Below are 27,258 nucleotides of genomic sequence, written 5' to 3'. Positions count from 1 at the left end.
CCAATCCCAAGATATAGGACTCAAAGTTGTGTTTGGCTCCTAGCTCCAAGATAATTATATTCAATTAGTGGTCTGCAAGCATTTTTAAGCCAGTAGTGCATATATACACATGCAAACGCACACACATGCACAAATGCATACATAAAAGCTTAAAATTACATCCATCTCCCTTTTGCCTGGCAATAAATATTTCTAATCAGGCTCTGCTTTTCTAAAATCATATTGAAAGGATACCTCAGCCTCTGCTCTCCAAACATGGAGAAATAAGCACTTAAATCAGTGCAACATTTCTGGAAGGCAATTTCACAATATCTATCAAAATGTTTTGAGCATGACCCTTGATGCCCTGATTCTATCGCTAGGTATTTATGTTCTTTTTAAAATTTTTTTTTAAATATTTATTTTTTGAGAAAGACAGAGTGTGAGCCAGGGAGGGACAGAGAGAGAGGGAGACAGAATCCGAAGCAGGCTCCAGGCTCTGAGCTGTCAGCACAAAGTTCAGTGTGGGGCTCAAACCCATGAACCGGGAGATCATGACCTGAGCTGAAGTCAGATGCTTAACCCACTGAGCGACCCAGGTGCCCTGGTACCTATGCTCTTTTAACATGTAAACATTTGTCTATACATATGAACAAGAGTGTTCATGACAGCATTGTTTATAATACCAAAAAACTGGAAATAACCAATTCCTCCATTACTGATGGTGTAGTTAAATAAATTATGTATATAGTCAAAAAATGAAGTTCATTTCTGTTACTTGAAAAAAAAAATGAATAGACTAGTGAATATTATATGTTTGTGCAAATAAAACAAAAGTACATCAATGAATTAATATGCCAGGGTACAGTATGGGTTCATTTGCATGAGTTTGACTTGTGCAAATTAGATATTGGAACATATAAAATTTTTAACAGTTTTTCTTGTGCTCAGAATTTTAAATAATTTTAACTTCCCAAATTAGAAATTCATTTAAAATATTACATGATTTCAAACCTGGCAGGCCCAGTGCTTACACAGTTGCAACATAGTAGTGTCACCTGAGCTGTAAACATTGCCATCTTTTGGCCAAAGTGCTAAGGCAGGAGGGAGTTTGGGCGGTCTGAAGAACTGAACGACCGTCAGTGTGGTATGGCGCCCCCTGGTGCTGTTTTCAGGCAGAGACTTTTATTCAGGAAATGGGAGTAGCTGTCTGCAGTGCTGACAACTGATCTTAAGAACTGATCTTAAGACAACTGATCAGCATTTACAATTGTGTGGAAAAGTAAATTTCCATTAATAGATCCAAATACTTTTGAGTTCCAAATAAAAGTCCTTGAAGGTATGAGCCATCATAGTGTAGTTTAGTAGTTTGAAGGCAAGTCATAACTAAATTCTTACTAACTTAACTTTAATTCTCATTAAAGTGTAGCTAATATGTTACTCTGGAACAATTTTATGAGAATCTGAAAGAATCAAACAAATCTAGTTATTTTATATGTAGAGATTTGTGACCATTTAGTTTGGTGGGAAATTCTCAGAATTTCTTTTTTCTTTTTTTTTTTTTTTTTAACGTTTATTTATTTTTGAGACAGACAGAGACAGAGCATGAACGGGGAAGGGTCAGAGAGAGAGGGAGACACAGAATCCGAAACAGGCTCCAGGCTCTGAGCGGGTCAGCACAGAGCCCGACACGGGGCCGAACCCACGGACTGCGAGATCATGACCTGAGCCGAAGTCGGCTGCCCAACCGACTGAGCCACCCAGGCGCCCCTCAGGATTTCTATTGTAAAATCAAACTAATGACCTTGGGTTTCTGAGGAATCTTTTTTTTTTTTTTTTTAAACACTAGCTTTCATACATAACAGAAAAGAAAGCAGAAAGGTATAACCAATACCTCATTTGCAAAATAAACAATAATAGAAGACTACAGCAAGAGTGTAACTTAACCGAAAGGGTAAAGATGATAATCCACAGACCTGCTAGAAACGAGCATTTGATGAGAGGCTACAAAGTTAGCCTGAGTGGTCAGAATAGAGGAATGCAAAAAGTGGCACGGGTTTGTGATGGCAGGTTTTATACTGCATCTTGATGCAAAAGCCATAGAATAAGGTCGTTAGAACAGTGGAAGATGGCTAACCAATTAGGGCTTTGTCCTTTTAATTAAAAAGCTGCGTCCAAATTTACTTTGGTTTTTCTTTAACTTGAAAAAATCCACTTGCAGTAAAAGTATTCTATATAAGTGATGGTGTACCGAATACCAGCTCTATTAAGCTCTATTTGAGAATTACTTATCTTGGGGCGCCTGGGTGGCTCAGTCGGTTAAGCGTCCGACTTCGGCTCAGGTCATGATCTCGCGGTCAGTGGGTTCGAGCCCCGTGTCGGGCTCTGTGCTGACAGCTCAGAGCCTGAGGCTTGTTTCAGATTCTGTGTCTCCCTCTTTCTCTGACCCTCCCCTGTTCGTGCTTCCCTCTTTCTCTGACCCTCCCCTGTTCCTGCTCTCTCTCTCTGTCTCAAAAATAAATAAATGTTTAGAAAAAAAAAAAAAGCAGAGAATTACTTATCTTACTGTCACACTCATTACATGACTTGGTTTAGCAGTGGGTGCACTGCTAATACTCAGATAATAGTAATACCAGTAATGAGAGCAGAGACTCTTGATGTCAGAACATGAGTCCGTGAGCAGACTACCCATTTTGACTAAGATCAGTGGTAGAACAGTGTGTGGCAAATACCTTACTTCACAAGTGTGGGGCAGGGTCCGTTCATCTCGTTAATGTGAAAGAGTAAGAATACTAGGTACGAAAGGTCAGAAAATAGCAAGAGTGAACAGGTATAATGGACAATTTTGTAGAAGAGAGAAAGCATGAAGGATGCAGAAAAAGGGAAAGCTATAATTCAGAAAGCTCTTTTGGTGAGCCTGACTAATTTCGTCTAATTATTGTGAAGAACAGTCAGAATAATGATATTTTAAATATATTATTTCTTTTATTCAACCAACAACCCATACAAACCAACATTTATTGGGTGTCTTCTGTGTGCAAAGGATTAGTCACAAAGGTCCAAGGAAAATTATGCTTCAGCCCTCAGTGAGCTCACTGCACTTTCCTTTCAAGCACCTGAAATAGCAGAATCAGCAGTGGTAAAGCATTGCTTAAAACAGATCCCTGGTACATGCATTGGTTTTACCACTTACATTGCACTAAGACTTAAGGACCTTCTGTACATCATTCCCCTATTTCAAAGGCAGAGGTTGCTTCCTATTTTAGAGCATTATTACCAAAGCTCCAATTTTCCTATTTTTAGCATTTATCTTGCTTCCAGTGTTATATTATTATAAATAATGCTGCAATGGACATCTTTACAAACATAGTATCCCATATTTTAGATTATTTCCTTACTTTGGTTCTCAGAAGAGGGATTGCTGGCACAAGAGGTTTTAATATTCTTGGAGTATTGCCAAATTGCTTTCTAAAAGGTTGTATTGATTTATACTAGTGAGCAACACATGCTAATAATGAGACAAGCAATTTTATATTCTTATTACATGGTCATCCTTTATAATTAACACTTTCAGAGTTTTCATTTAATATTCAAATCATATGAGATTATTTGGAAATAGGTACTTATTTTATACAGTAAGGTTTTTAGCACATGATTTTCATGGAAACAATATCTAATATTAAAACTTAGTCTTGGGGTGCCTGGGTGGCTCAGTCTGTTGAATGTCCGACTTCGGCTCAGGTCATGATCTCACAGCTCGTAAGTTCGAGCCCTGCGTCAGGCTCTGTGCTGACAGCTCGGAGCCTGGAGCCCACTTTGGATTCTGTGTCTCCCTCTCTCTGCCCCTAACCCACTTGCATTCTGTCTCTCTCTCTCCAAAATAAACATAAAAAAATTTAAAAAAAAAACTTAGTTTTTAAGAAAGTGTCAAGTAACAGGTCACATGAATATGAACATGTCCATGTTCTTATTTTCCCCCAATAGTTCATCAAGGCACTTGAAAACCATTAACAGAATTTTAAAGCTAAATGATTTAAAAAATTTTTTTTTAACGTTTATTTATTTTTAAGAGAGAGAGAGAGAGAGAGAGCACGAGTGGAGGAGGGGCAGAGAGAGGGAGACACAGAATCTGAGGCGGGCTCCAGGCTCTGAGCTGTTAGCACAGAGCCTGTTGCGGGGCTTGAACTCGTGAACCATGGGATCATGACTTGAGCCGAAGTCAGACGCTTAACCAACTGAGCCATCCAGGTGTCCCTAAAGGTAAATCTTATGTACACTAAAATAAATATGCTTAAAAACATTTTTAGGAATTATAATCACGTAGATCGTTTAATGTCCTCATATTTTTTATTAGAAAATGAGGAAGTTGGTATTTTGGGAAAAATATTAGTTTTAAGACATAGAATAAAACAGCATTAAACAGTGCAGCATAACTTTTGATGTCACATACTTAATGCCAAATTATATCTTTTTGGAAAAATATTAATTTTAATAGTGACAAGGTATTAATCGAACTTTCTATTTTTTTTAAATGTTTATTTATTTTTGACAGAGAGAGAGAGAGAGACAGAGCATGAGCGGGGGAGGGGCAGAGAGAGAGGGAGACACAATCTGAAGCAGGCTCTGGGCTCCAAGCTGTCAGCACAGAGCCCGACGTGGGGCTTGAATTCACAGACCGTGAGATCATGACCTGAGTTGAAGTTGGACGCTCAACCGACTGAGCCACCCAGGCACCCCTAATTGAACCTTTTAGAGTTATTTTGTTTTGTTTTCCTTTTATCAGAGTATTTTAGAAGTTTAAGAGAAAAGTACCCACTGAATATTGAATTAAAAAGTGAACTAATTTCTAACAATCTTTGTTCCTGATTGTGTAAGGAGATAACTGACAGTTAATATCATCCGCTTACAGATTATTAATGTTTTAAGCCTAAATTCTACTTTCTAGCATGTGGAGTAGCTGCTGGCTTTTCTCAGTGAAAAGCTAGATTTATTCTCAAATGGAGGACAAGCTGCCAATACTGGGGCCTAAAAGATGTCACATAAATCAACAAACAAATGGAAAAGTTAAATTCAGGATCATGTACACAAGTACATTTAGCAGTGGGACATGAGCCAGGCACATTTCAGTGCAGGCAGCACACGGTCTGACAAACACAAGTAATCTTATGCAGACAGCTGATCAGAATATTTTAGAGCACAGCTGCCCCATACAATCAAGCCCACACGGTTGCTGCAGGTACACTGCTTGTTGAATCTATTCCCTGATCTCCAAGTCTGTAAATTGAATTTCTGTACATTGGGTTTCTATTAGGAGGCATACTGTGTGGACTCTGATGCAAATTGCCAGGGTTCCAATCCCAGCTCTGCCATTTACTAGCCTTGTGTTTTCAGGCCATTCTTAACCATCCTGTGCCTCAAATTTCCCTATCTATAAAATGGGGACAGGAACACTATCCAACTTATAGCTTTGTTGGAAAGATTAATTGAATTAATATACACAAATCCTTAAAATAGTACCTGGCACATAATAAGCACTCTGTGAGTGTAGGTTACTTTTTTTAAATAATAAACCAAGTAAGCCTTGGTTCTACCTTTATTTTTTTTCAAAAGAAATTTTTTTTAACGTTTATTCATTTTTGAGAGACAGAGCATGAGCAGGGAAGGGGCAGGGAGAGGGAGGGAGACACAGAATCCGAAGCAGGCTCCAGGTTCCCAGCTGTCAGCACAGAGCTTGATGCGGGGCTGGAACTCATGAACTGCGATATGACCTGAGCTGAAGTCAGAGGCTTAACCGACTGAGCCACCCAGGCTCCCCTACCTTTATCCTTTTTAATACATTTTTTAAAATGTTTATTCTTTTTTTGAGAGAAAGAGACAGAGCATGAGTGGAGGAGGGGCAGAGAGAGAGGGAGACAGAATCTGAAACAGGCTCTAGTCTCTGAGCTGTCAGCATAGAGTCTGACACGGGGCTCGAATTCACAAACTGTGAGATCATGACCTGAGCCAAAGTCGGACGCTCAATCAGCTGAGCCACTCAGGCACCCTTAACTTTATTATTTTTTTTTTAATGTTTATTTATTTATTTTTGAGAGAGAAAGAGAGAGAGGGAGAGAGAATCCCAAGCAGCCTCCACGCTATCATCACGGAGCCTGACACGGGGCTCCATCCCACAAATTGTGAGACCTGAACCGAAATCAAGAGTCAGACGCTCATTAGACTGAGCTACCCAGGTGCTCCTGTATGTGACTATCATTAATATCATGATTATTAACTTTTATTACCACTTCTACCTGAATTTAAAGAAAAATTTTATGTCTTTATTAAAGAATCAGAAGGATAGGGATGACTGGGTGGCTCAGTTGGTTGAGCGACCGACTCTTGGTTTTAGCTCAGGTCATGATCTCACGGTTCGGTCTGCAGGTTTGAGCCCCGCATTGGGCTCGGTGCTAACAGTACGGAGCCTGCTCAGGATTCTTTCTCCCTCTCTGCCCCTCCCCAACTGGAGCATGTGCTTGCTCTCTCTCTCTCAAAATAAATAAATAAACTTAAAAAAAAATCGAAAGGATAGTGAATGCTTCTACAAATAGCATCTGTATTTCCCAGGGGACAGTAATTTGGGCCCCAAAATATAGTCCTGCAGTATCAGTTACATAGTGGACATGCATAGAAGGGGACAAATTTTAGAGTCAGGTTTTCCTGGTTTGAATTCTACCTCCACCACTAACTTCTTGTGTGACCCTGGGCACTTTACCCACTCAAACTCTCTAAGCCTTTAGAAGGAGAATAACATCTTGCCTGATATGACAACCCAGATAGATAACCTAACGAATGTGAGGTACCTGACAGATGGCCTGACGCATAAGGACCTTAGTTCTGGCACTTCCCATGTGGGGCCCTCCTTTTCCCTCTCTGGCTCCCTGCCACCTTCAGCAGGATTTTACTTTTCTGCCTGGTGAAATCAAACCACCACAAAGCAGGCCCAGGACAATCACCAACTGAAAACTTCGTGTGTAAGGTAATTGGTAATATAGTAAGTATTATAGTGCTATTTTTAAGACACGTACGCTAAAATATGCGTGCGTCAAGGTGATGTGTGGGATTTGTTCCTAAAATGCTTTAGCAAGGGGAGACAGAAAGGAAGAAACAGATACATGAAACAAATGCAGCAAAATCTTGATACTCGTTTAATCAAGAAGAGAGACACCTGAGGATTCATTATGTTATGCTCTAATTTTTCGTGTGTTTGAATGTCTTCATACATGATAAAAATTTGAACAATTAAAAAACCCCCGCACATTTCTGGAAGTAATAATATTACATTAGTTATCAGGCGCATGAGGCTTCATCCCATTTCTAAGAGTCCAAGTCAGGTCTGGTCATATATTTCACTGAATCCTCTGTTCTTCCTAGTCCAGCAGAATATGTCATTTAATTTCCAAGTGAATATTTTTCAAGCCTTGCTTACATTAGGAAAATGTTATTTTCTCTAATGTCACCATAACAGACACTTAAATATCAATGTTTCCAAAAGTGAGGTCACAAGATAAATTCAATGAACCTCTACAACATTATGCCAAGTAAAAGAAGCCAGACAACATATTATATGATTCCATTGACATGAAAAGTCCAGAAAAGGCAAATCTATAAGACAGAGAGTAGATTAGTGATTCCTGGGGCTGGAAGTGGAATTTGCATTAACTGTACATGGTCATGAGTGCTTTTATTTGGATGATGGGAATGTGCTAAAACTGGATTGTAGGGATGTATGCACAACTTGGTAAAGTTACTAAAGGGGTGCTTAGCTGGCTCAGTCAGTAGAGCATGTGACTCTTGATCTAAGGGCTGTGGGTTTGAGCCCCACATTGGGTGTAAAGATTACTTAGAAATAAAATCTTAAAATAAAAATTTTAAATTACTAAAAATCACTAATTTCTAAAGAGGTGAATTCTGTAGTATGTGATTATACATCAATAAAGTTTTTAAAAATATTTCTAAGTGGGTCACGCACTTTTAAAAAATCATTTATTAGGCACGTAAAAGCATTTTACACTTCAGAAGAACCATAGCACATCAAGTGATGTGAACGTTTAAAATAAATACTTAAGTTAAAAAAGATGAGTTTGGGGCATCTGGATGGCTCAGTCAGTTAAGTGTCTAACTTCAGCTCAGGTCATGATCTCACGGTCTATGGGTTTGAGCCCCATGTCAGGCTCTATGCTGACAGCTCAGAGCCTGGGGCCTGCTTCGGATTCTGTGTCTCCCTCTTTCTCTGCCTCTCCCCAGCTTGTGCTCTCTCTCTCTCTCTCAATAATAAATAAATAAAGTTAAAAAAAAGTTTAAATTAAAAAAAAGATGAGTTGATTTAAATAATTGATTTGAGTGAATTATCTTACTTAATTCAGTCACATATTTAAGTTAAATAAAAATGACGATATTAACAAACCAGAAGTTTTGTTAAATTCTAGTCTGGGTCGTTAATTCCTATGTGATAAAACCCTAACTGTGAGTGTGTGTGTGTGTGTGTGTGTGTGTGTGTGTGTGTGTGTGTTGTGTTTTTTAATCTCAGGATCAGATGTAAAGATAAAATGGGATAACTGTTGATGCAAATGCTGTATAAATTGCCAATGCTGTACTAACAACAAAAAAGGAACGGCTTACCTAAATGGTTTCTATTTTAATATAAAAGAAATCCTGGGGCGCCTGGGTGGCGCAGTCGGTTAAGCGTCAGACTTCAGCCAGGTCACGATCTCGCGGTCCGTGAGTTCGAGCCCCGCATCAGGCTCTGGGCTGATGGCTCAGAGCCTGGAGCCTGTTTCCGATTCTGTGTCTCCCTCTCTCTCTGCCCCTCCCCCGTTCATGCTCTGTCTCTCTCTGTCCCAAAAAAAAAAAAAAAAAGTTGAAAAAAAAATTTAAAAAAATATAAAAGAAATCCTAACTAGGTTATGACAGATGAGAGACTCTCCAGGTGAGGCAGGAGTAATTTAACAGGTTGCCCAGCTTTCTTGCTCCAGGGTTTCAACCCCTCGGATTTCTTCCTTTTGGAAACATTACTGAATTCCTACCATAAACCATTAGGTGGTAGGTCCTTCTTCCTTTTTTTTTCTAAAATTTTTTATTAACATTTATTTATTTTTGAGAGACAGAGAGAGACAGAGTGTGAGCCGGGGAGGGGCAGAGACAGAGGGAGACACAGAATCCGAAGCAGGCTCTGGGCTCTGATCTGTCAGCACAGAGTCCGATGCAGGGTTCAAACTCATGAACGGTGAGATCGTGACCTGAGCCGAAGTCGGACGCTCAACCACTGAGCCACCCAGGTGCCTGCGTAGGTCCTTATTCTCGATCTTCCAGAGGTGCCTAGTTGTCCTCTTCTTCCTCCTCTCCCTCTTCCTCTCCCAAGTCAAGGTTCTCTACCTATGAAAACTTCCTGCCCCTTTGGGGTGGAGCACCCCCAAGCCCTTTTCTGGTTGCACTTGGCACAGCTGAAATGAACGGACATTTTTGAAACTTTTCCAGATATTAAGGGGGAACCCCCACCTCCACCCACCACCCCCCTGCCCCGCCACCAGCCAAAGTACAGTCATGTTTTTAAAAACAGAATTACACATAGGAAGACTGAAGGAAATGAGACAAAACAAAACTATCCTGTCTCCAGCCAGATTTCATTTCCTAAACTTCTGCTTCTTACACCCCTTGTTCTTTCCAAGAAAGCGAGTCTTGCCCATCTTTCAAGAAACAATGAGGGCTCAGTGGCATTTAAGTCCCATGTCCAAATGAACAAAGCAGCCACTATATTCCAAGTCCTCATCCCCATAGAAACCTGGAGCACCCTTTTCTTCTGATTCCTACAGGGACAAGGGTGGTTTATTTTCAGCAGATTGGTGGTAGTGTTGTTATTATTATTACTATTCTGAGGTTAGTTTGGCTAATTAATAAATCTAAGGAACTTTTGAGGTATCAAACGTTCTACTAAGTTCTCTGTACTTCAGCTAACAGCCAAATTTGCAAAGACCGTGAAAATAAATTAGGATAGGGCTCACATCTCCCTGTCTCAGGGGTGCGGAGTGTTCTTACAAGGTTTTGTTTCATCTCCTGCCAATTCTAAAGGGGTATGTAAAGCAGATACTATTACCTCTTGTACCGAAAGGAGAAGGAACGTGCCTAAGAAGTCACAGCTTGCCTGAATTGACACCTGTTCTGGCTGACCTAAGTGAATTTCTCTCTTTATTTCAAATTCCTTAGTGGAATCACCCGTCTGGGCCAGTAAGAAATGCGCTCAAACTGGAGTAACTGATTCCCCACTGGGAGGGGGATGGTTAGCCCTCGGTAATGCGGGCTTTGCCCCACCACGCAGGCCGGGTTGTCTTTGTGTTTTATATCAGCAGGCTGAGGGTATCTCTGGTGTACCCCGTTTGCTGAGTTCCCTTGAGAATTTTCCTGGGTAGTTTCGTCGATTGGCTCAGCACCATAGTATATCACAGAAACGGAATACGAAACTGAAAAAACGCAAAGCACGTGGCGTACAGGATCTCACTTTTCTTGGCCTTTCTCCCGACCCGTAGCCGCGCCCTGTTACGACTGCGTGGGTGACTCGCCTATAAAAGGCCGTCTCCGAGCGTCTTGTCGCCACAATCTCTTCCTGTTCTTGGTGCGTTTGTTGTGGCTTCTAGCTGGGACCGCAGTGGCCGTGAAGATGGCGTCTACCAGCCGGTTAGTATGTCCGGCCGAGTCGGGCGAGGTGAGGGGCGGGCGGGAAGTGCCAGGGTTGCTAGGCTGCTGCCGGGGCTGCCGCGTCGGGCAGAGAGCCCCGGAGGTGCGGGGAGAGGCGGCGGACTGGCTGGCCGACCCGGACAAAGGCACTTCCAGACGGCAGTGCTGTCAGGGGTGTCGCAGGGAGTACCGAGCCGTCTGCGTTACCACTCCACAGTCCTGACTTGTTTTCTCACCCAGACACCAACCCTGTGGGGGCCCCTGTGTTCCCAGCCCTGGCTTCGCATCTTTTGGGGGGGGTATTTTAACCCGTCTTTTTTCTTGTTAATTTTTCCTACGCTTGCTTTTCCAGCTGTGGCTCAACCAGCCCGCGATCCTTTCCAAAGGGCGAGAAGGGGTTAGTCCCAGGCCCCTATCGATCTGACAGCTAGAAAGTTAGGGACGTCAGCATTGGTAAGCCTGGTGGAAACTGGTTACCATCCCAGAGGCCTTCTGAAATGGAAGCTAGGGCATTTACCAAGAGTTGATAGGTTTCCTTCTAAGAGGTTTATTTTTCTACAAATGTCTTCTGCTTACTCCTGAAGAAAATCTTGCTTGCAGAAAATTATTTGCATATGTTGGGAAGTCACTGTCTAATATATTTTTAAAATGTGATGTATTCCTATCTACAGGAAATGCTTGCACTGCCCTTAGAGACAGCCTTTAATCCTGTGATCAGAAAAATGCTTGTAGACCCTAATTATATCTCTCATGATCACTATGAGGTAGATATTAGTATTTTTGCATAAATGTAAACTGAGTCATGCCAAGGTTGACTTTTCCAAGGTTAGTGTTCGAACAAAGTGTAGAATCTCTTACCTGTTTTCTGTTATCGCACAGTTGGTCCCTAGTTAACTCATAATGTATTAAAAGTATCAAATTAAGTACAAATTCAAATTAAGTACAGTATCAAATTCTGTAGCTTCTGAGAGGCAACTGTGGCATAATTTTCTGAACTTGTTATCTTCTGTGGAATTGAGTTCCTGATGAAAGCCATTATCACAAAGTAGTAAGCTGAAGTCCATGCCGTTTTGTGTAACTGCTAAGACTTACTACTTCATGTTACTGTAGTTTTAGAAAAGGTGTTGGGGAGGCAGTGTTAGCTAAAACAACCTGGAAACAACTCTTAAAGCCACTGACACTCTTGTTTACTGATTGTAATTTTATGATTGAATGCTCAATCATTCTGTCTGGGTGTGGCTCTGTTGGGAAACGCTTCCTTGTAGGTAAGTGGAAAACTTCAGTTTCCCAAAGACATCTAAATACGACTTATATTCTCTCGTGGCGATAGATCTGAAAGGTAAATGTGATACTTGGGCACAGCTTTTCCATACGATAGGACAGGAAATTGTAAGAAACGTTGCAACATTAAATATAGTAAATTCACGTGATAGATTCTTTACCAAAATAATTTTGCTTTGTGTGAGTTTTTTCTTCTTCCTTTGTTAAAAAATAATCTTTGAAATGAATTTTTTTCTGGAGATGTCTAGGTTTTAAATATGTGTGTCATTGCAGTTGTCTGTCTCTGAAGTTTTTCTACCAGTGAGAACAAAGGTTAAGTGTTAGTATTTCTGCCTTGAGCTTTGTTCCCCTCCCTGAGGAAGATGTACAGTTACTAGGTTATGAAACCGCCTGATGTTTTCACAGAGAAGAGCACGAATGTGAGTTCAGGTCTAAACTGCACTACTTAGTCTGTGATTTCAGGCTAATCATTCTCTGATCGTAATCTTTGGAAGGGAAATATGCTTACTTTGCAGGGTTGCTGTGAAGAGTACTGATATATTTATGGCATTAGACACACAGTGGACTCCCAATAAGTGATAGCTATAAAGTGAGATTTGGATTTATGTGGTTTCTTAGGTCCTTTAAATGATTTTAATGTCATTAGTGTTTGGTTGTTTACACCATTCCTTTCCTTTCGTTTCTCTCTCTTACTTCCCCCCACCACCCCACTCTTGTGGTTCCTCTTTTACATCACTCTTGTGGGTATTCTGATCGAAAGTTGACCAGTTTGTCATGATTCATTTTATTTTGGATCGGTAACACAAATAGTACAAAAACAAAACGAAAAGTGAAAAGCAGTTTCTTTTCTTCCCTCTCAGCCATCTCATTCTCCCTCAGAGCAGCCACTGTGACCAGTTTCTTGGTGTTTTCCTAATGATTCTGAGGTTTAACAAACATATGCATGTCTCTTCTTCCCCCAAAGGATGTTGTAAATACTGTTCACTACCTTGCTTTTTACCTTTTTTCATGAAGTTAGTACACACATTTTAAGTGCACGGTTTAGTTGGAAAATGAGCACACACACATAGCTACCACCCAGGTCAAGAAATTAAATACGACTCGCACCCTGGAAGCCTCCTTGTGCCCTCAGTCATTACCCTTTCCCAAAGATAACCACATCCCAACTTCTAACTCCATAGATTTGTTTTGCCCACTTTAAGGTTTATATAAATGGCTTATATTTTCTTCTCTGTCTAGTTTCTTTTGAACAACATTTTGAGAGTCATCTTTGTGATTGCAAAAACTGTAATTCATACTTTGTCCAGTTTTGTATAAAATCCCTACCTTACTCTTTTCACTTAGCATATCTGGTTTTTTGGGGGTTTTTTGGCATATTTTTGAGGTGTTTACATATCATTTATATACTTACAGACAAGATAATTCTACTTTTTAATAGCAAAAACTATATTAGTCCTTATAGTTGTATGATATGTGCCATATGGCTGCCCATTTGCAATTACTGTTATTCTAACATTTTCCTTTATTTCAACATAGTTTTTCATAATTTATACTAAGTTCTTAATTTATTTGTTATAATGTATTAGAATATTTTCCTAATAGGAATTTATGGAATGAGTGTGACTATAAAGCAAATCTCCAGTTCTCTATTTCCCCATTTTCCCACTGAAAAGATCCAAGACATGTTCTGGTTAACTTAAATATATACATTTTGGGAACGTGGATTATTTTATCACTTTTTCAGTGAGAATCACCTGTGTTGAGAGTTAACTTTCCGATTTGTGTTTGCTGACATTAGAAATTTATCCAAAACCACAAATACCTACTTACTACTGTAAGAATGGTCGATGATGTCTTCTGAGTGTATATTTGTGATGGCTATAACATAACCTTGTATTGTAGTATTTCAAGTGAACGTTTAAAGAGGGCTTATTTTGCATAATACCAAATATTTATTTATTTAAGTAATCTCTATACCCAACATGGGGCTTGAACTCACAAACCTGATATCAAGAGTTGCACATTCTTCCAACTGAGCCAAACAGGTGCCCCTACAGAGTTCATGTTCTTTTTTTTTTTCTTTTTGAGAGAGAGTGCGCGAGCGTGCACACATGAGCCGGATAGAGGAGCTGAGGGGGAGAGGGAGAATCTTAAGCAGGCTCCAAACTCAGCACAGAGCTCAACCCGGGGTTTGATCCCATGACTCTGAGATCATGACCTGAGCCGAAATCAAGACAGTCATTCAACCAACGGAGCCACCCAGGTGCCCCGATACCAAACATTCATAATTGTGTATAATTAATAAATCCATGTTAAATATTTTTGTTGCTTTTTATATTATTTTATATCTTGTTAAAAAATGTTTATTGATTTATTCTGAGAGAAAGCACGCTCTACCTGGGGAGGGGCAGAGGGAGAGAGAGACTCCTAAGTAGGCTCCATGCTGTCAGCACAGAGCCCTACACTGGGCCGTATCCCATGAACCTGAGCCAAAATCAAGAATCGGATGCCTCAGGGTGCCTGGGTGACTCAGTCGGTTACGCGTCTGACTTCAAGTCAGGTCATGATTTTGCAGTTCATGGGTTCAAGCCCTGCATTGGGCTCTGTGCCGACAGCTCGGAGCCTGGAGCCTGTTTCGGATTCTGTGTCTCCCTCTCTCTGCCTCTCCCCAACTTGTGCTCTGTCTCTCTCTCTCTCTCTCAAAAATAAAATAAAACATTAAAAAAAAAAAAAAGAGTCAGGTGCCTAACCAGCTGAACCAGCAAGGTGCCCCATTTTATTACTACTTTTTAAAGTGAGCTCTACACCCAACGTGGGGCTTGAACTCACAACCCTGAGATCCAGAATCACGTGCTCTACTGACTGAGCCAGCCTGGTGCCCCCTTTGTTGCTTTCTAAAACTGATTTTATTTTGTCTTTTAAGATTAGTGTGTCTTCTGCAAACTGCTTTATTTTCAAAATAAAATGATCAAGCACATTAGTACTATGACAAATAGAATAAAAAGTAGTTTTTGAAACCATTTCTTGAGTGATCTAGCAAACTCAGTTTCTGGACTAAATGAAATCATTGATCTTAAGTTCAGCAGAGGTATATCTACCACCCTCCTTTATCATACCCATTAGGTTCAGTGTGTACTATTCTAAATCTATTACTAAAATATCCAGCAAGTAGGAAAAAACAAGACTTGAAATGTATTCTCTGACCAGAGAAGTAAGTGATAAGTCACACAATCCAGATGATTATATGTAAATGTCACAGGTTATAAATGGTAGCTAGTCATTTCTATGCTAATCAGGATTTTTTAAAATCTCAGTAGCCTGTACGAAGAGAAAAAAACACTTGCTTTCCATTTAGGTTTTTAAAGCTTCCATGTCTGCAAATAAGTTACTGTTCTTAGAAAAAACAATTCCAGTGGAATCTATCTGTTAATGACTAGCTGGAATTAAAAATTACCTAACTGGGATATTTATTTTGAAGATTTCGCTTGAGTGTATTATACATGGATAGTATTGGAAAAGTATTCAGAACCCTCATTTTTTTCCCCTAGAACACTACTTTGTTACATGTTGGTTGGGAGGATATAAAAACAATTTTTTTTTTTTTTTTTATTTAGTTTGGATGCTCTTCCAAGAGTCACATGTCCAAACCATCCAGATGCGATTTTAGTGGAGGACTACAGAGCTGGTGATATGATCTGTCCAGAATGTGGCCTGGTTGTAGGTGAGCAATTATTTTGGTTTTAACTGAAATCACTATTTTAGGTACTTTGCTTTTGTGTATTTCCCAAAGTGTCTTTTAATGAATACATTTTGATTTTTTCCCTACAGGTAATTCATATTTATTATAAAACAAAAAGAATTAGAAAAGAGTAAAATCAGAGACACCATATTTTATTGTTTATACGAATGCATATATTTCATAATGTGGGGTATGAAGGAACATTTAAAATTGAGACAGCCCGTCCAGAAGAAAAAGCCCTCAGTCCATAGTCTCCTGAGTCCTTAGTCTTAACTATTTGATGGGGTTTGGGGATGGTAGTAGTGACGCTTGTGTGTATGAAATAATAAATTTAATCCAACTTTTGTGGCTTTTAGATATTTAAACATGATTCGTTTCAGGGTAGTAAAGGTATAGCTGTACTGAGTCTCATTCCAGGCCTTTTAGTTAATAGATCCCATTAAATAGAATGACTTAAGAATTTCTAGTATAAAATTGTTATTGTCAGAAATACTGCTCATAGGAAATTCTTAAAAAATGAGAACAAACTGAGGGCTGATGGGGGGTGGGAGGGAGGGGAAGGGTGGGTGATGGGTATTGAAGAGGGGGCATCTTTTGGGATGAGCACTGGGTGTTGTATGGAAACCAATTTGGCAATAAATTTCATATATTTAAAAAAAAATACTGCTTACAGTTTTTCATTTTGTTCCTGCTTTCTTACTTACCCAGATATGTAGCAGAACTTTAGAATATTCTTATGGTGGAGTTGTATTTAGCAACTGGAACAAAGGAGTAATACTTAGCAGTTCGAAATGCTTAAAAATGAAAGTGCTAGTAGGATTATGGGATGTATAACAGAAACATTGGTGGTGATATACTGTGGAATAGTGTTGGAGGATATAGGTAACATTCATCCACGTAGCCTGCTTGCCTCAGACCTCCAGTGGGAGGCTTAAATCATACAGAGTTGTTAACAGGAACTGAAATCCACTTATAGTTGAATTCTTCTCAATAAGCAATATTAACAACTTATATATGCTGGGCACTTTTTAAAATGATTTCTATATTCATTAAGTTTATCCTCAGAGAAACCTTTGAGGTGAGCGCCAATATTACCTTCATTGTAGAGATGAGAAACTCAAGTTTAGTGTGGCAGTGTAGCTCTACTGTCCGCACGGAGCCAATTTTCTATCCTGTATTGGCTTTTGTAATAAAATGAGTTCAGTCTGATTGGCAAACTGTGACCCACTGCCCGTTTTATATATGACCTGCCTGGTGAGAATGGCTTTTACATTTTTAAGTGGTTGAAAACAGTCAAAAGAATACTAACATTTGGGGACATACGAAAATAGTATCAAATTCAAATTTCAGTATCCATACATAAAGTTTTATTGGAACACAGCCACACTTGCTTGTTACATATTATCTATGACTGCTTTCACATGATGACAGTAGGACTCTGTAGTTACAAAAGAAACCATATGTGGTGCTCTCATCACTTCATACTGCCGCCCAGTGCACCATAAATCCCAGGAATGCACTTAAAACTCCTCAGCATCTTGAGTACAAAGTTTATCTCCATGCTGCAGCATTTTATTTTGTTACCATTGCATACCCATCGTGTCAAAAAACAGAAAGAAAAAAAGTGAACTTTGAAAGCCATGCCCTTAAGGTACAGTGGAGTGTAGGTTATTTTGTTATTGATCAAGATGGCAAAGCTCTGTGTTTATTATTCAGTGGTACGATAACTCTGCTAATAGATACAAGAAACTTAGGCATAAGCACTCATCCTGCCAATTCAGTAAAACAGCGATCAGAAAATTTAGAAAATGTAATGTCAATTATCTCATCACAGCAGAATTTCTTCACAAAAATAAAAGAATAAAAATAAGGCTGCATCTAAAATAAGTTTCTGAGTGGCTTATTTGTAGCTTATGCAGGGAAAGTCAACGATTAGTTAATGATGAGTTAATTAGTTCATGTTTGTTTGATTGTGGTAGTTGAAGAAATGTGTCCAGAGAAAACTTACTTAAGATGAACAGCTTCTCAGAAAAACAGTTGCTTGAAGAGTTGAGGATGTTGGGAACAACATCGATAGTCAATCAATTAAAGTCCAGGCAAATATCAAGGGTTTCTCCTAGACTCCTGATGACTAGGTAGATGTTACTGATACTGCTGAGTTGTTTATTCAAGGAGTCAGTGCAGAGTTTCTAGAGTTTGAATTGTCTGCATGGAAAAACTGCAGGAGAAACTAGTTTTAAGGAAATTACAAGAATGCTAATTCAGTACAACCTGAAGTGGAAACTGCTAAGATATATTATAACTGATAGATGGTAAAAATACGTGTGGAAGAAGTCTTAGGTGGACAGATTTACAAAGATTGTGAAAATGTAAGGTTTTTAAAGCTTCTAGTTATTCATTGTATTCATCAACAGGTACTTGGTAGAAAAGGTTTGAATCTATCATGTTACTGATCAGTAGGGTCAGTAGTGAACTTCATTCACTCTCGTGGACTTAACGGTCATCACTTCATTGAATCTTTGTCAGAAATAGAAGCTGACTATCTTGACTTGCCCACCACACAGTAATTTGGTAGCTTAGCTGCAGCAAAGTTTTCTTGTAATTGTTTTTGAGCTCAGGGCCAAGGTTGAAATCTTTCTGAACCAGTACTGCCTTCAGCCACTGCTGTTTAACACTGAATGGCTTTAGAAATTAGCTTTTGCTGCAGACTTACTAATACTTCATAATGAATTCAACCTAGAATCGGAAGGCAGAACAGTGCGGATACGTTAAAATCACACTGAGGTAAGGTCAGTTTGACAACAGCTAACATTATTTGAATCCCATATGGCGTCAAATTGCTTTAATGTATTTTATATACTTTCATTGCTGTCCAAAGTTAAAACGGGAAGTAGGGTCTTCATTCCCACACAAATCTGCAGCAGGTATATATTTAAAACTCAGACTGTATTTTAATCGGTATTTTCCAGACCTGAATGTAAGTGCAGAGGAAATTTTCATATTTCCAAATCCACTTAACTCTGCAATTAAGGAGCTTCCACCTAACTTTCAATTGGGAGTGATTAATCTACAATGTAATGACATGTTAAAAGGCAAAATATCAGAAGAATGTAATAAAATTCTATAAATGCCTTTCAGGCAGTGAATATGCTCAATTAAAATCATATGCTTGCAGATTAATATCAGTATTTGGCAGTACTTATCTGTGTGTGAAAAAGACTTAAAAAAGTGAAATACATAAAATCCTATTAACAGCATTGACAGATAACATTTGTAATTGATTTTGATGATAGAGAACACGAACTGGATTCCAGTTAAGTGAAATATTCTCACCCCAAAAGAGAATGCTGTTCTTTCTCAGTAGTAGATTTGTATTACAATAAATTATCCTCAATTTTTATATTTTTAATTTCATCGGTAAAAAACCAGTGGAGTCTTTCCTCTTTATGGAAGTACCTATGTAGTATCCTCAGTTTAGCCTCTTGACCCACAAACCCTAAAATATTTACTATATGGCCCTTTACAGAAAAGGTTTGCCAACCTGTAAGTTAAATGAGAGCATTCTAATTCCAAAGTATTAAGATCAAACTGATAGTATGTAAGAGTGAGACAGAAGATTGAAGGTAATTGCAGCTTCTTGGGTCTCGTAAACGGAGCCATTTAAAAAGTAGTGCAGAAATACTGCATTATATCTCCAGCCCTTCCATCTGCTTCACTTCTGCTTCAGACTAGCAAGATATAGTTGGGTGAGATTAACCAACTGGAGAAGGAAGATCTCATTCACAAGGCTTTACATGCTTTTTTATGCTTGAAATCACGAACTTTTACTTGCATTTTTCTGCTTATATCTAAGCCAAAGGAAGTTAATTTTCTTTTAGTTTTGTTTAATTATCAGTCTTGAACACCAGCATTGGAACTACGATATTTTATCCTAACTAAAGCAACTAGGCTAAATTGTAAAGCCTGAAAATTAAAAAAAAAAAAAAAAAAATACAATCTGATTAAACTTCCTTTATATACACAGAAGTATCTTCTTGTAACAGTTGGTTTTTCTGACCTAAACTGTAACAAACACCTGTTTTAAAAGATACGGTACTAGCCTCATTCGCATATTTGTAGCATGTGTAATATAACCTGCAGTGTGTCCTGCAAGTGAAGAAACTATTCCATGAAGGTGGGCAGGCAAGACTCTGCTAACAAAGTTCTGTTTTGCTGAAGAGATGATCAAATTATGTTGAAAAGAGCTTAATTGAACATGACAGACCATGAGTCAAATTTTAAAAAACATGTGCATGCGAGCAGATACACACAAACACGTATATTACTATCATAGATCCATAATAAATTTAGATTCTATGTATATTTAATTAGACTTGCATCAGCTTGCTTGTTCATTTATTTTAAATTTTTATGATTTTTTTTTTTTTTTTTTTTTTTTTTTTTTTTTTTGAGAGAGTGCATAAGCAGGGGAGAGGGGCAAAGGGAGAGAGAGACAGTCTCAAGCAGGCCCTCACCCAGCATGGAACCTGATGTGAGGCTCGATCCCAGGACCCTGGGATTATGACCTGAGCCAAAATCAAGAGTTGGATGCTCAACCTACTGAGCCACCTAAGCACCCCCAACTTGCTGGCTTAAAGGCATATGCTCTTTGTTGCCAGCTCAGTTCTGCCTTTATCTCTTATGCTATGGAGATAGGGAAGAAATTAGGTGAGGCAAATATTCCACAATCCACTAAGGGCATAAGACTAGTGGCTCTTTTCATACTTGTGTTCATGGAAATTTAAATCCAGCTGTCATCATGTGTCTCCTAATAAATTGTCTTGGTTTACATGGTTTGCGTGTGCTTACTGTAACATTTTACCTGGTCTGAAACTTTTTAGATTATACCATATTTATTGAATAAATGTTTACAGTAGGGTTAGGTTTAAATATCACCAGACAACTTTAGAAACTGGAACTCTTAGAATTGTTTTTGGACAACTCTGTACTTAACTAACATTTAATTTGGCTCAAAACTTAGGGCAGCCCATTGTCACTAACTCCTCTATTTATTTATTTGAAAGCATGCAAGTGGGTTAGAGGGGCAGAGAGAGAGAGAGAGAGAGAGAGAGAAAGAGAAAGAGAAAGAGAATATCCCAGGCAGGCTCTAAGCTCAGCATGGAGCACGATGCAGGGCTTGATTCCATGGCTCTGGGATCATGACCTAAGCCAAAACCAAGAGTCAGATGCTCAACCAACTGAGCCACCCAGGTTCCCCCAGCTACTCTTAATTTCCAACTCAAGACTAGATACTGCTCAACTGTCCTCTTTGGAGGCATATATTACCCCTTGCAACTGTCACCTTTTTTAGTGAAATAATTTGCAATAAAAAATATATTAATTTCACAGGATAAAAACTGCTTTTTCTCCAGTGTCTAACAACACTTTTTTTTTTTTTTTTTTTTTTTTTTTTTTTTTACTGTCCTTTAAACCTTCATTCAGTCTCCTTGAGGCCCACCACTGAGTCCCAAAACCAATGCCAAAGTGTTTTTGATTTTTCTTAAAGAAACATCGTACTTACAGGAGCCAGTTTCTGTTTTGATTACATAACAAACTATTGGAGAACTTAGTAGCTTATAGTAACCATTTTCTTTTGCTTATAGTTTTATGGGTCAGTAGTTTGGGAAGGACTTACCTGGGCCATTGTTTCTTTCCACATGGCACTGATTGGACCTGGAGTATTCACTTCCATGATGGCTTTTTCACTTATATTTCTGGCTCCTCTCTGTTCTTTGGCCTCCCCACACAGGCCATGCTCTAGGATTTCTCCACAGTTATCTCAGAGTAGTCATATCTCATACATGGTGGTTGATTTCCAAGAGAAATATCCTAAGAGCATGTGTTTCAAGAGTGTGGAAGCTGGACTCAGGTAGTTAAGGGCTATGCCTGGCATAGGATCACTTCTGTATTGGTCAGAATAGTCATAGGGCCCACCTAGATTGGAAGGAATAGAGAGACGCCAACCACCAATCAGTGTCATAGACAGGGTCATGTTTCAGAAGAACATGTTGATGACACATATTATTGCTGCCATCTTTGGAAAAATACAGTTGGTCAGACATTCATTGTCTTTAATTTTTTTCCTCAGTACTTAAGTCGTATTTAGTTTCACCTGTAGCTTGTTCCCAATCTTTTGTGGCTATTTTAAATACTGTTTAGCATGTAATAATTGTCTAATTGACTTTCCTCTTTTTATTTGAATTATAGGATTTTTTTAATTTTTTTTTTTTTTTTTTTGAGAGAGAGAGAGAGAGCACGAGTGGGGGAGAGGCAGAGAGAGAGAGGGACAGAGGACCTGAAGTAGGTTCTGCGCTGACAGCAATGAGCCCAGTGTGGGGCTTGAACTCACAAACCGTGTGGTCATGACTTGGGCTGAAGTTGGACACTCTATCGACTGTGCCACCCAGGTGCCACTTGAATTATAGGATTTTTTTTTAAATTTTATTTTCAATTTTTAAAATTTATATCCAAATTAGTTAGCATATAGTGCAACAATGATTTCAGGAGTAGATTCTTTAGTGCCCCTTACCCATTTAGCCCATCTCCCCTCTCACAACCCCCCCAGTAACCCTCTGTTTGTTCTCCATATTTAAGAGTCTTTTATGTTTTGTTCCCCTCCCTGTTTTTATATTATTTTTGTTTCCCTTCCCTTATCTTCATCTGTTTTGTCTCCTAAAGTCCTCATATGAGTGAAGTCATATGATGTTTGTCTTTCTCTGACTAATTTCACTTAGCATAATACCCACCAGTTCCATCCACTGAGATTATGTGAGATCAGTTGCAAATGGCAAGATTTCATTCTTTTTGATTGCCGAGTAATACTCCATTGTGTATGTATGTATGTGTATGTATAGATATATATATATATATATATATATATCTATCTATACATACACATCTCACATCTTCTTATCCATTCATCCATTGATGGACATTTGGGCTCTTTCCATACTTTGGCTACTGTTGATATTGCTGCTATAAACATGGGGGTGCATGTGTCCCTTCGAAACAGCACACCTGTATCCCGTGGATAAATGCCTGGTAGTGCAATTGCTGGGTCATAGGGTAGTTCTATTTTTAGTTTTTTGAGGAACCTCCATACTGTGTTCCAGAATGGCTGCACCAGCTTGCATTCCCAGAATTATAGGATTTTTATTTTAAACATAGGAAGTGTTTTGATTTGTCATTGGCTGTTTAATCTTACCAGTGATCTGTAGGATATTGTTACTGATCTCTAAAATAAGGCCAACTTTTAAAGCAAAGCTTTGTCAATTCTACCATGAAACTATAGGCTTTAACAGCACTGTTTTGTGGGATCACCCCCCCACACACACACACAAATCCTAACAGTGTGATTGTGTCACTTTAAAATTGAGCACTAGGTGGCAGTATAATATTTAGGTTATCAATTTGTTCATAAATTTGACCTTGTACATTGTTTATAGTCCGCAAAGTATTAGGTTAGTAAGCTGCTGTAATAGCTGCTAAAACATGAAATTGGTTATGACTTTTATAAATTAGGATTTCAAATAGGTAGTGTTTAGATCTACTGGTATCATTTCTAGTAAAAGCCACTTTTTATGTACCATTTAAAACTGAATTCTTTCATTGTTCTTAGAAGGAATGTAAGGAAACAACCAGAAAATAGTATAGGTAGATTTGAATGAGAAAAATGAGTCAATTTGACCTGTCTTTCCTAAAGTTATTCTGGATATTGTTTATACAGTGATTCTGAAGGATGAATGTATGAATGTGCATTAAGAATCAGCTGTTCAGGGGCACCTGGGTGGCTCAGGTCATGATCTCACGGTTCATGAGTTTGAGCCCCACATCAGGCTCTCTGCTGTCAGCGCAGAGCCTGCTTCAGATCCTCTGTCCCCCTCTCTCTGCCCCTCCCCTGCTCTCTCTCCTTCTCTGTCTCAAAAACAAATAAATATTTAAAAAAAAAAAAAAAAGAATCAACTCTAAAGATTCCAGACCCCATTTCTAGAAATTCTAGCATATTAAGAAACACAAATCTGTACTATTAACTTTACGGTTTACCATATTTTTTTATACATCTTCTGTACTTTTAGAGTTTTCATATTTCATGTCTCCAGACCTAGACTGCATAGCCTGTAGAGCAGATATCTTACGTATGTCCATAGCTCCTAGTGTAACTAGGGGCCCTCGATTCTAGGCTCGGCTCAACTAGTTAATGAGCTATGTAAGTAACTAACCAAGTTATATAATTTCTCTAAGCCTGACTTTCTTCACGTGTAAAAAGAAGTCATCTCCCTGCCCCAAAACAGGGAGCAGGTACCATACATCTTAGAATTGTTAGGAATTGTTAAGAATCAAATGAAATAATGTATAAAATATATAGTATGATTTCAGTATGAGATTTCAGTGATACATTTTTTGTGGGTGCAAGTAGGTAGGTGATTCTAAGTCTGAGATGCCATTCTTCATAACAGGTCATTTGCAAAATGTATTTGAGTGGGTCTAGCATAGTGAATGCTCTTCAGCCATATCATTTTAAAGATTACTGGATTACCATCTTTAAATTTGCATTAGTGATGGGGCCCCTGAGTGGCTCACTCGGTTGAGTGTCCGGCTTTGGCTCAGGTCATGATCTCATGACTCAGCTCATGAGTTGGAGCCTGGAGCCTGCTTCATATTCTGTGTCTCCCTCTTCCCTGCTCATGCTCGTGCTCTCTCTCTCTCAAAAATAAATTTTAAAAAGAATTTTTTTTAAAATAAAAAAAATAAATTTGCATTAGTGTTTCCTAAAGGAAATATTCAGGTTTAATTTAATATGTTTAAGCTATATTTTAAAATTAAGGAATATTCACTTTCAAATTCTTGCTTTAGCATCTCTTATAAGCCATCAGAGACTACCTTCTTACCTAATTTAGAATTTTTAACTAATTCAATTATTATTATTATTTTTTTAGAGACCGTGTGAGCAGGGGAGAAGGGCAGAGGAGGAGAGAGAATCTCAAGCAGGCTCCATGCTCAGCATGGAGCCCAGCATGGGGCTTGATCCCACAACCCTGGGATCCTGACCTGAGCTAAAATCAAGAGGCAAGACGCTCAACTGACTGAGCTACCCAGGCATCCCTAGAATTTTTAATGTAGATGTTACTTTAAGCATCAGAGAATTACTAACTTTACTCAGTTTACACAGCTACCCTTTGAGTGACACTGATGCTTTGAGTACTTAGGTAATTAGCTGAAGATTCCACATTTAGTAAGTGACAGAGTGGTTCAAATCCAGGTCTGTAGGACTTAGCAGGCCTGTTTCTGTTAAAGCAGTGTGCTGGGCAGGGAGAGTGAAAGAAGTATCAGATGCTGTAAGCAAGCTCTGGAGCAACTCTGGCTAGCGCGTGAAAGGGAGGAGGGTGCCTTAATACAACATAGCATGGTAAAAGCTCTATTACAGTTCTTCCAAGTTTGGTAAGAACACAAAGGAAGGAAGCAGTGATTTCCTGGGGAAATTGCTGTTGAATTTACATTGAAATATGACCATTAAGCATGAGTAAAGGTTTATGGAGGGAAGGTCATTCCAAGTGGAGGGAAAAAGAAACATGTGTCTTAGGATAGAGGCCTGAAAGTACTGGTATGTGAATGACTCAAATTATTGTGACTAAGGTTAGGATGCATCTTCCATGAGAGCTGCGGGTCTCTAGCTTAGATGCTGCTGCAAACCTGCCTGTATTTGAGGAAAAGCAAGATGTATTGACATACTCCGGGATGGAATTTACAATGCATTTTGCATTTTCCTTTACAAATGATTTTCCAAGTGGTAATTATACTCTCGACTTGTACAGTTTTGTGTTTGTTTTTTAAGGGCCTAAACGTCATAGGTAAAGTACGCTTTTATGGGCTGGTCTGGGAAATTAACCATGATGTGGGTTGTTTCTAAGGGATAATTCATTTTGAGTTCTTACTCAGTTTACATTTGGGGAAGATAAAACTGTGATTTAGAGACTGGCTATAGTATTAATGGTATTTCTTTTTAAAGTATCTGTTGATCAGACTTCTCTTGAAAATTATCTTTAATCCAGGCTTTCTGATAAGAATGTTTAGTAACACTAAACCAAAAATCAGGATTCTTTGAAATATCATAAGAAGGAATGGTTAGAAAGGGGTAAATGACTGAAGAAGGTGTGAAAGCTAAAGATGCATTTCAGTTTCAGCATTAGATTTAACAAATGTAATGTGTTGACTTAAACAATTTTCCACAGTACCTTAGTATTTTTTTAATTTAAAAACTCCCAATTTGGGGGGCGCCTGGGTGGCTCAGTCAGTTAAGCGTCCGCCTTCAGCTCAGGTCATGATCTCACAGTTTGTGAGTTCAAGCCCCTCGTCGGGCTCTGTGCTGACAGCTCAGAGCCTGGAGCCTGCTTCAGATTCTGTCTCCTTCTCTCTCTGCCCCTCCCCAACTTGTTCGTGTTCTCTCTGTCTCTGTCTCTCTCTCTCTCTCTCTCTCTCTCTCAAAAATAAATAAATGTAAAACTTTCTGAGGGTTGAAAAAAATTTTTTTTCCCAATTTGGGGTGCGTGGGTGGCTCCCTTGGTTAAGTGTCTGGTTTGGGCTCAGCTCATGATCTCACAGTTTGTGGGTTTGAGCCCCGTGTCGGGCTCAGTGCTGACAGCTCAGAGCCTGGAGCCTGCTTCAGCCTGGAGAGATTCTGTGTTTCCCTCTCTCTCTGCCCCTCCCCTACTCACACTCTGTCTCTTTCTCTCTGTCTCTCTCTCCCTCTCTCCAAAATAAATAAATATGAAAAAAAATAATTAAAAAAAAACTCCATGCTTAGGGTTTGTCCACCTTGAGTACTGCATTTTGATTATTGAACTTTTAGAGTTGGCATGTTTTGAAAAATTTTGTAGTTCAGACAAAATGGTTTTAGATAAATCTAGCCTGTGTCCACAAGTAACTTGCAGACTGTTGTTCTAAGACTCCTACTTCTGAATTTTCTACTGGTTGTATACCAAAATGCTTAAGTAAGATCATTTTCCAGAAAGATGGCAGAAAGAATTGAAATTTGGGGTGATTCTAATACTCTTTTTTAAAATACCTTTATTAATTTAAGTTTACAATAAGAAACAAAAACGTTTTGAATCTAGGTCAGGCCTAGAAAATCACTCTCCAATATTGGCTTCCTGGCTGTTTTTAGTATGTTGCAGTATTCCCCTGCAGTGTTTAGATTGCTACTATGAGCCATTCTAGGTTTTTCTCTTGTTTTGCTTTTTGTTTTGTTTTGTTTTAAATTTTAGAGTGCGTGAGTGGGGGATAGAGGGAGAAGGAGCCCTAAGCAGACTCCATGGTCAGTGCAGAGCCTGATTAGGGGCTCGATCCCACAACCCTGGAATCATGGCCTGAGCTGAAATCAACCAACTGAGCCACCTAGGTGTGCCCCAAGCCATTCTGGTTTTAATGTTGTACTACAAAATACCTCTGGTTGGATTTGTAGTTTATAACTTGCTTGGTTAGGAGCTTACATATCTGTCTTTGTGTACTGTTTCCTT

General features: G+C 39.0%; 1 protein-coding gene across 1 annotated transcript in view; it reads left to right on the top strand.

Annotated features, from left to right (window-relative positions):
* Nucleotides 1-10,590: 10,590 nt before the first annotated feature.
* The window catches only part of GTF2B (general transcription factor IIB), a 32,975-nt gene continuing 16,307 nt past the window's right edge, over nt 10,591-27,258 (top strand). Inside the window, exons 1-2 of the mRNA XM_042952661.1 lie at nt 10,591-10,686; nt 15,582-15,688. Coding sequence (XP_042808595.1) covers nt 10,670-10,686; nt 15,582-15,688 — 124 coding nt within the window. The 5' untranslated portion in view covers nt 10,591-10,669. The remainder of the gene's footprint in view (nt 10,687-15,581; nt 15,689-27,258) is intronic.

The sequence above is a fragment of the Panthera leo genome, chromosome C1, assembly GCF_018350215.1.
Source record: "Panthera leo isolate Ple1 chromosome C1, P.leo_Ple1_pat1.1, whole genome shotgun sequence".
Lineage (NCBI taxonomy): Eukaryota > Metazoa > Chordata > Mammalia > Carnivora > Felidae > Panthera > Panthera leo.
The sequence above is the reverse complement of the archived record's forward strand: the minus strand, read 5'-3'. Positions and strand labels throughout refer to the sequence as shown.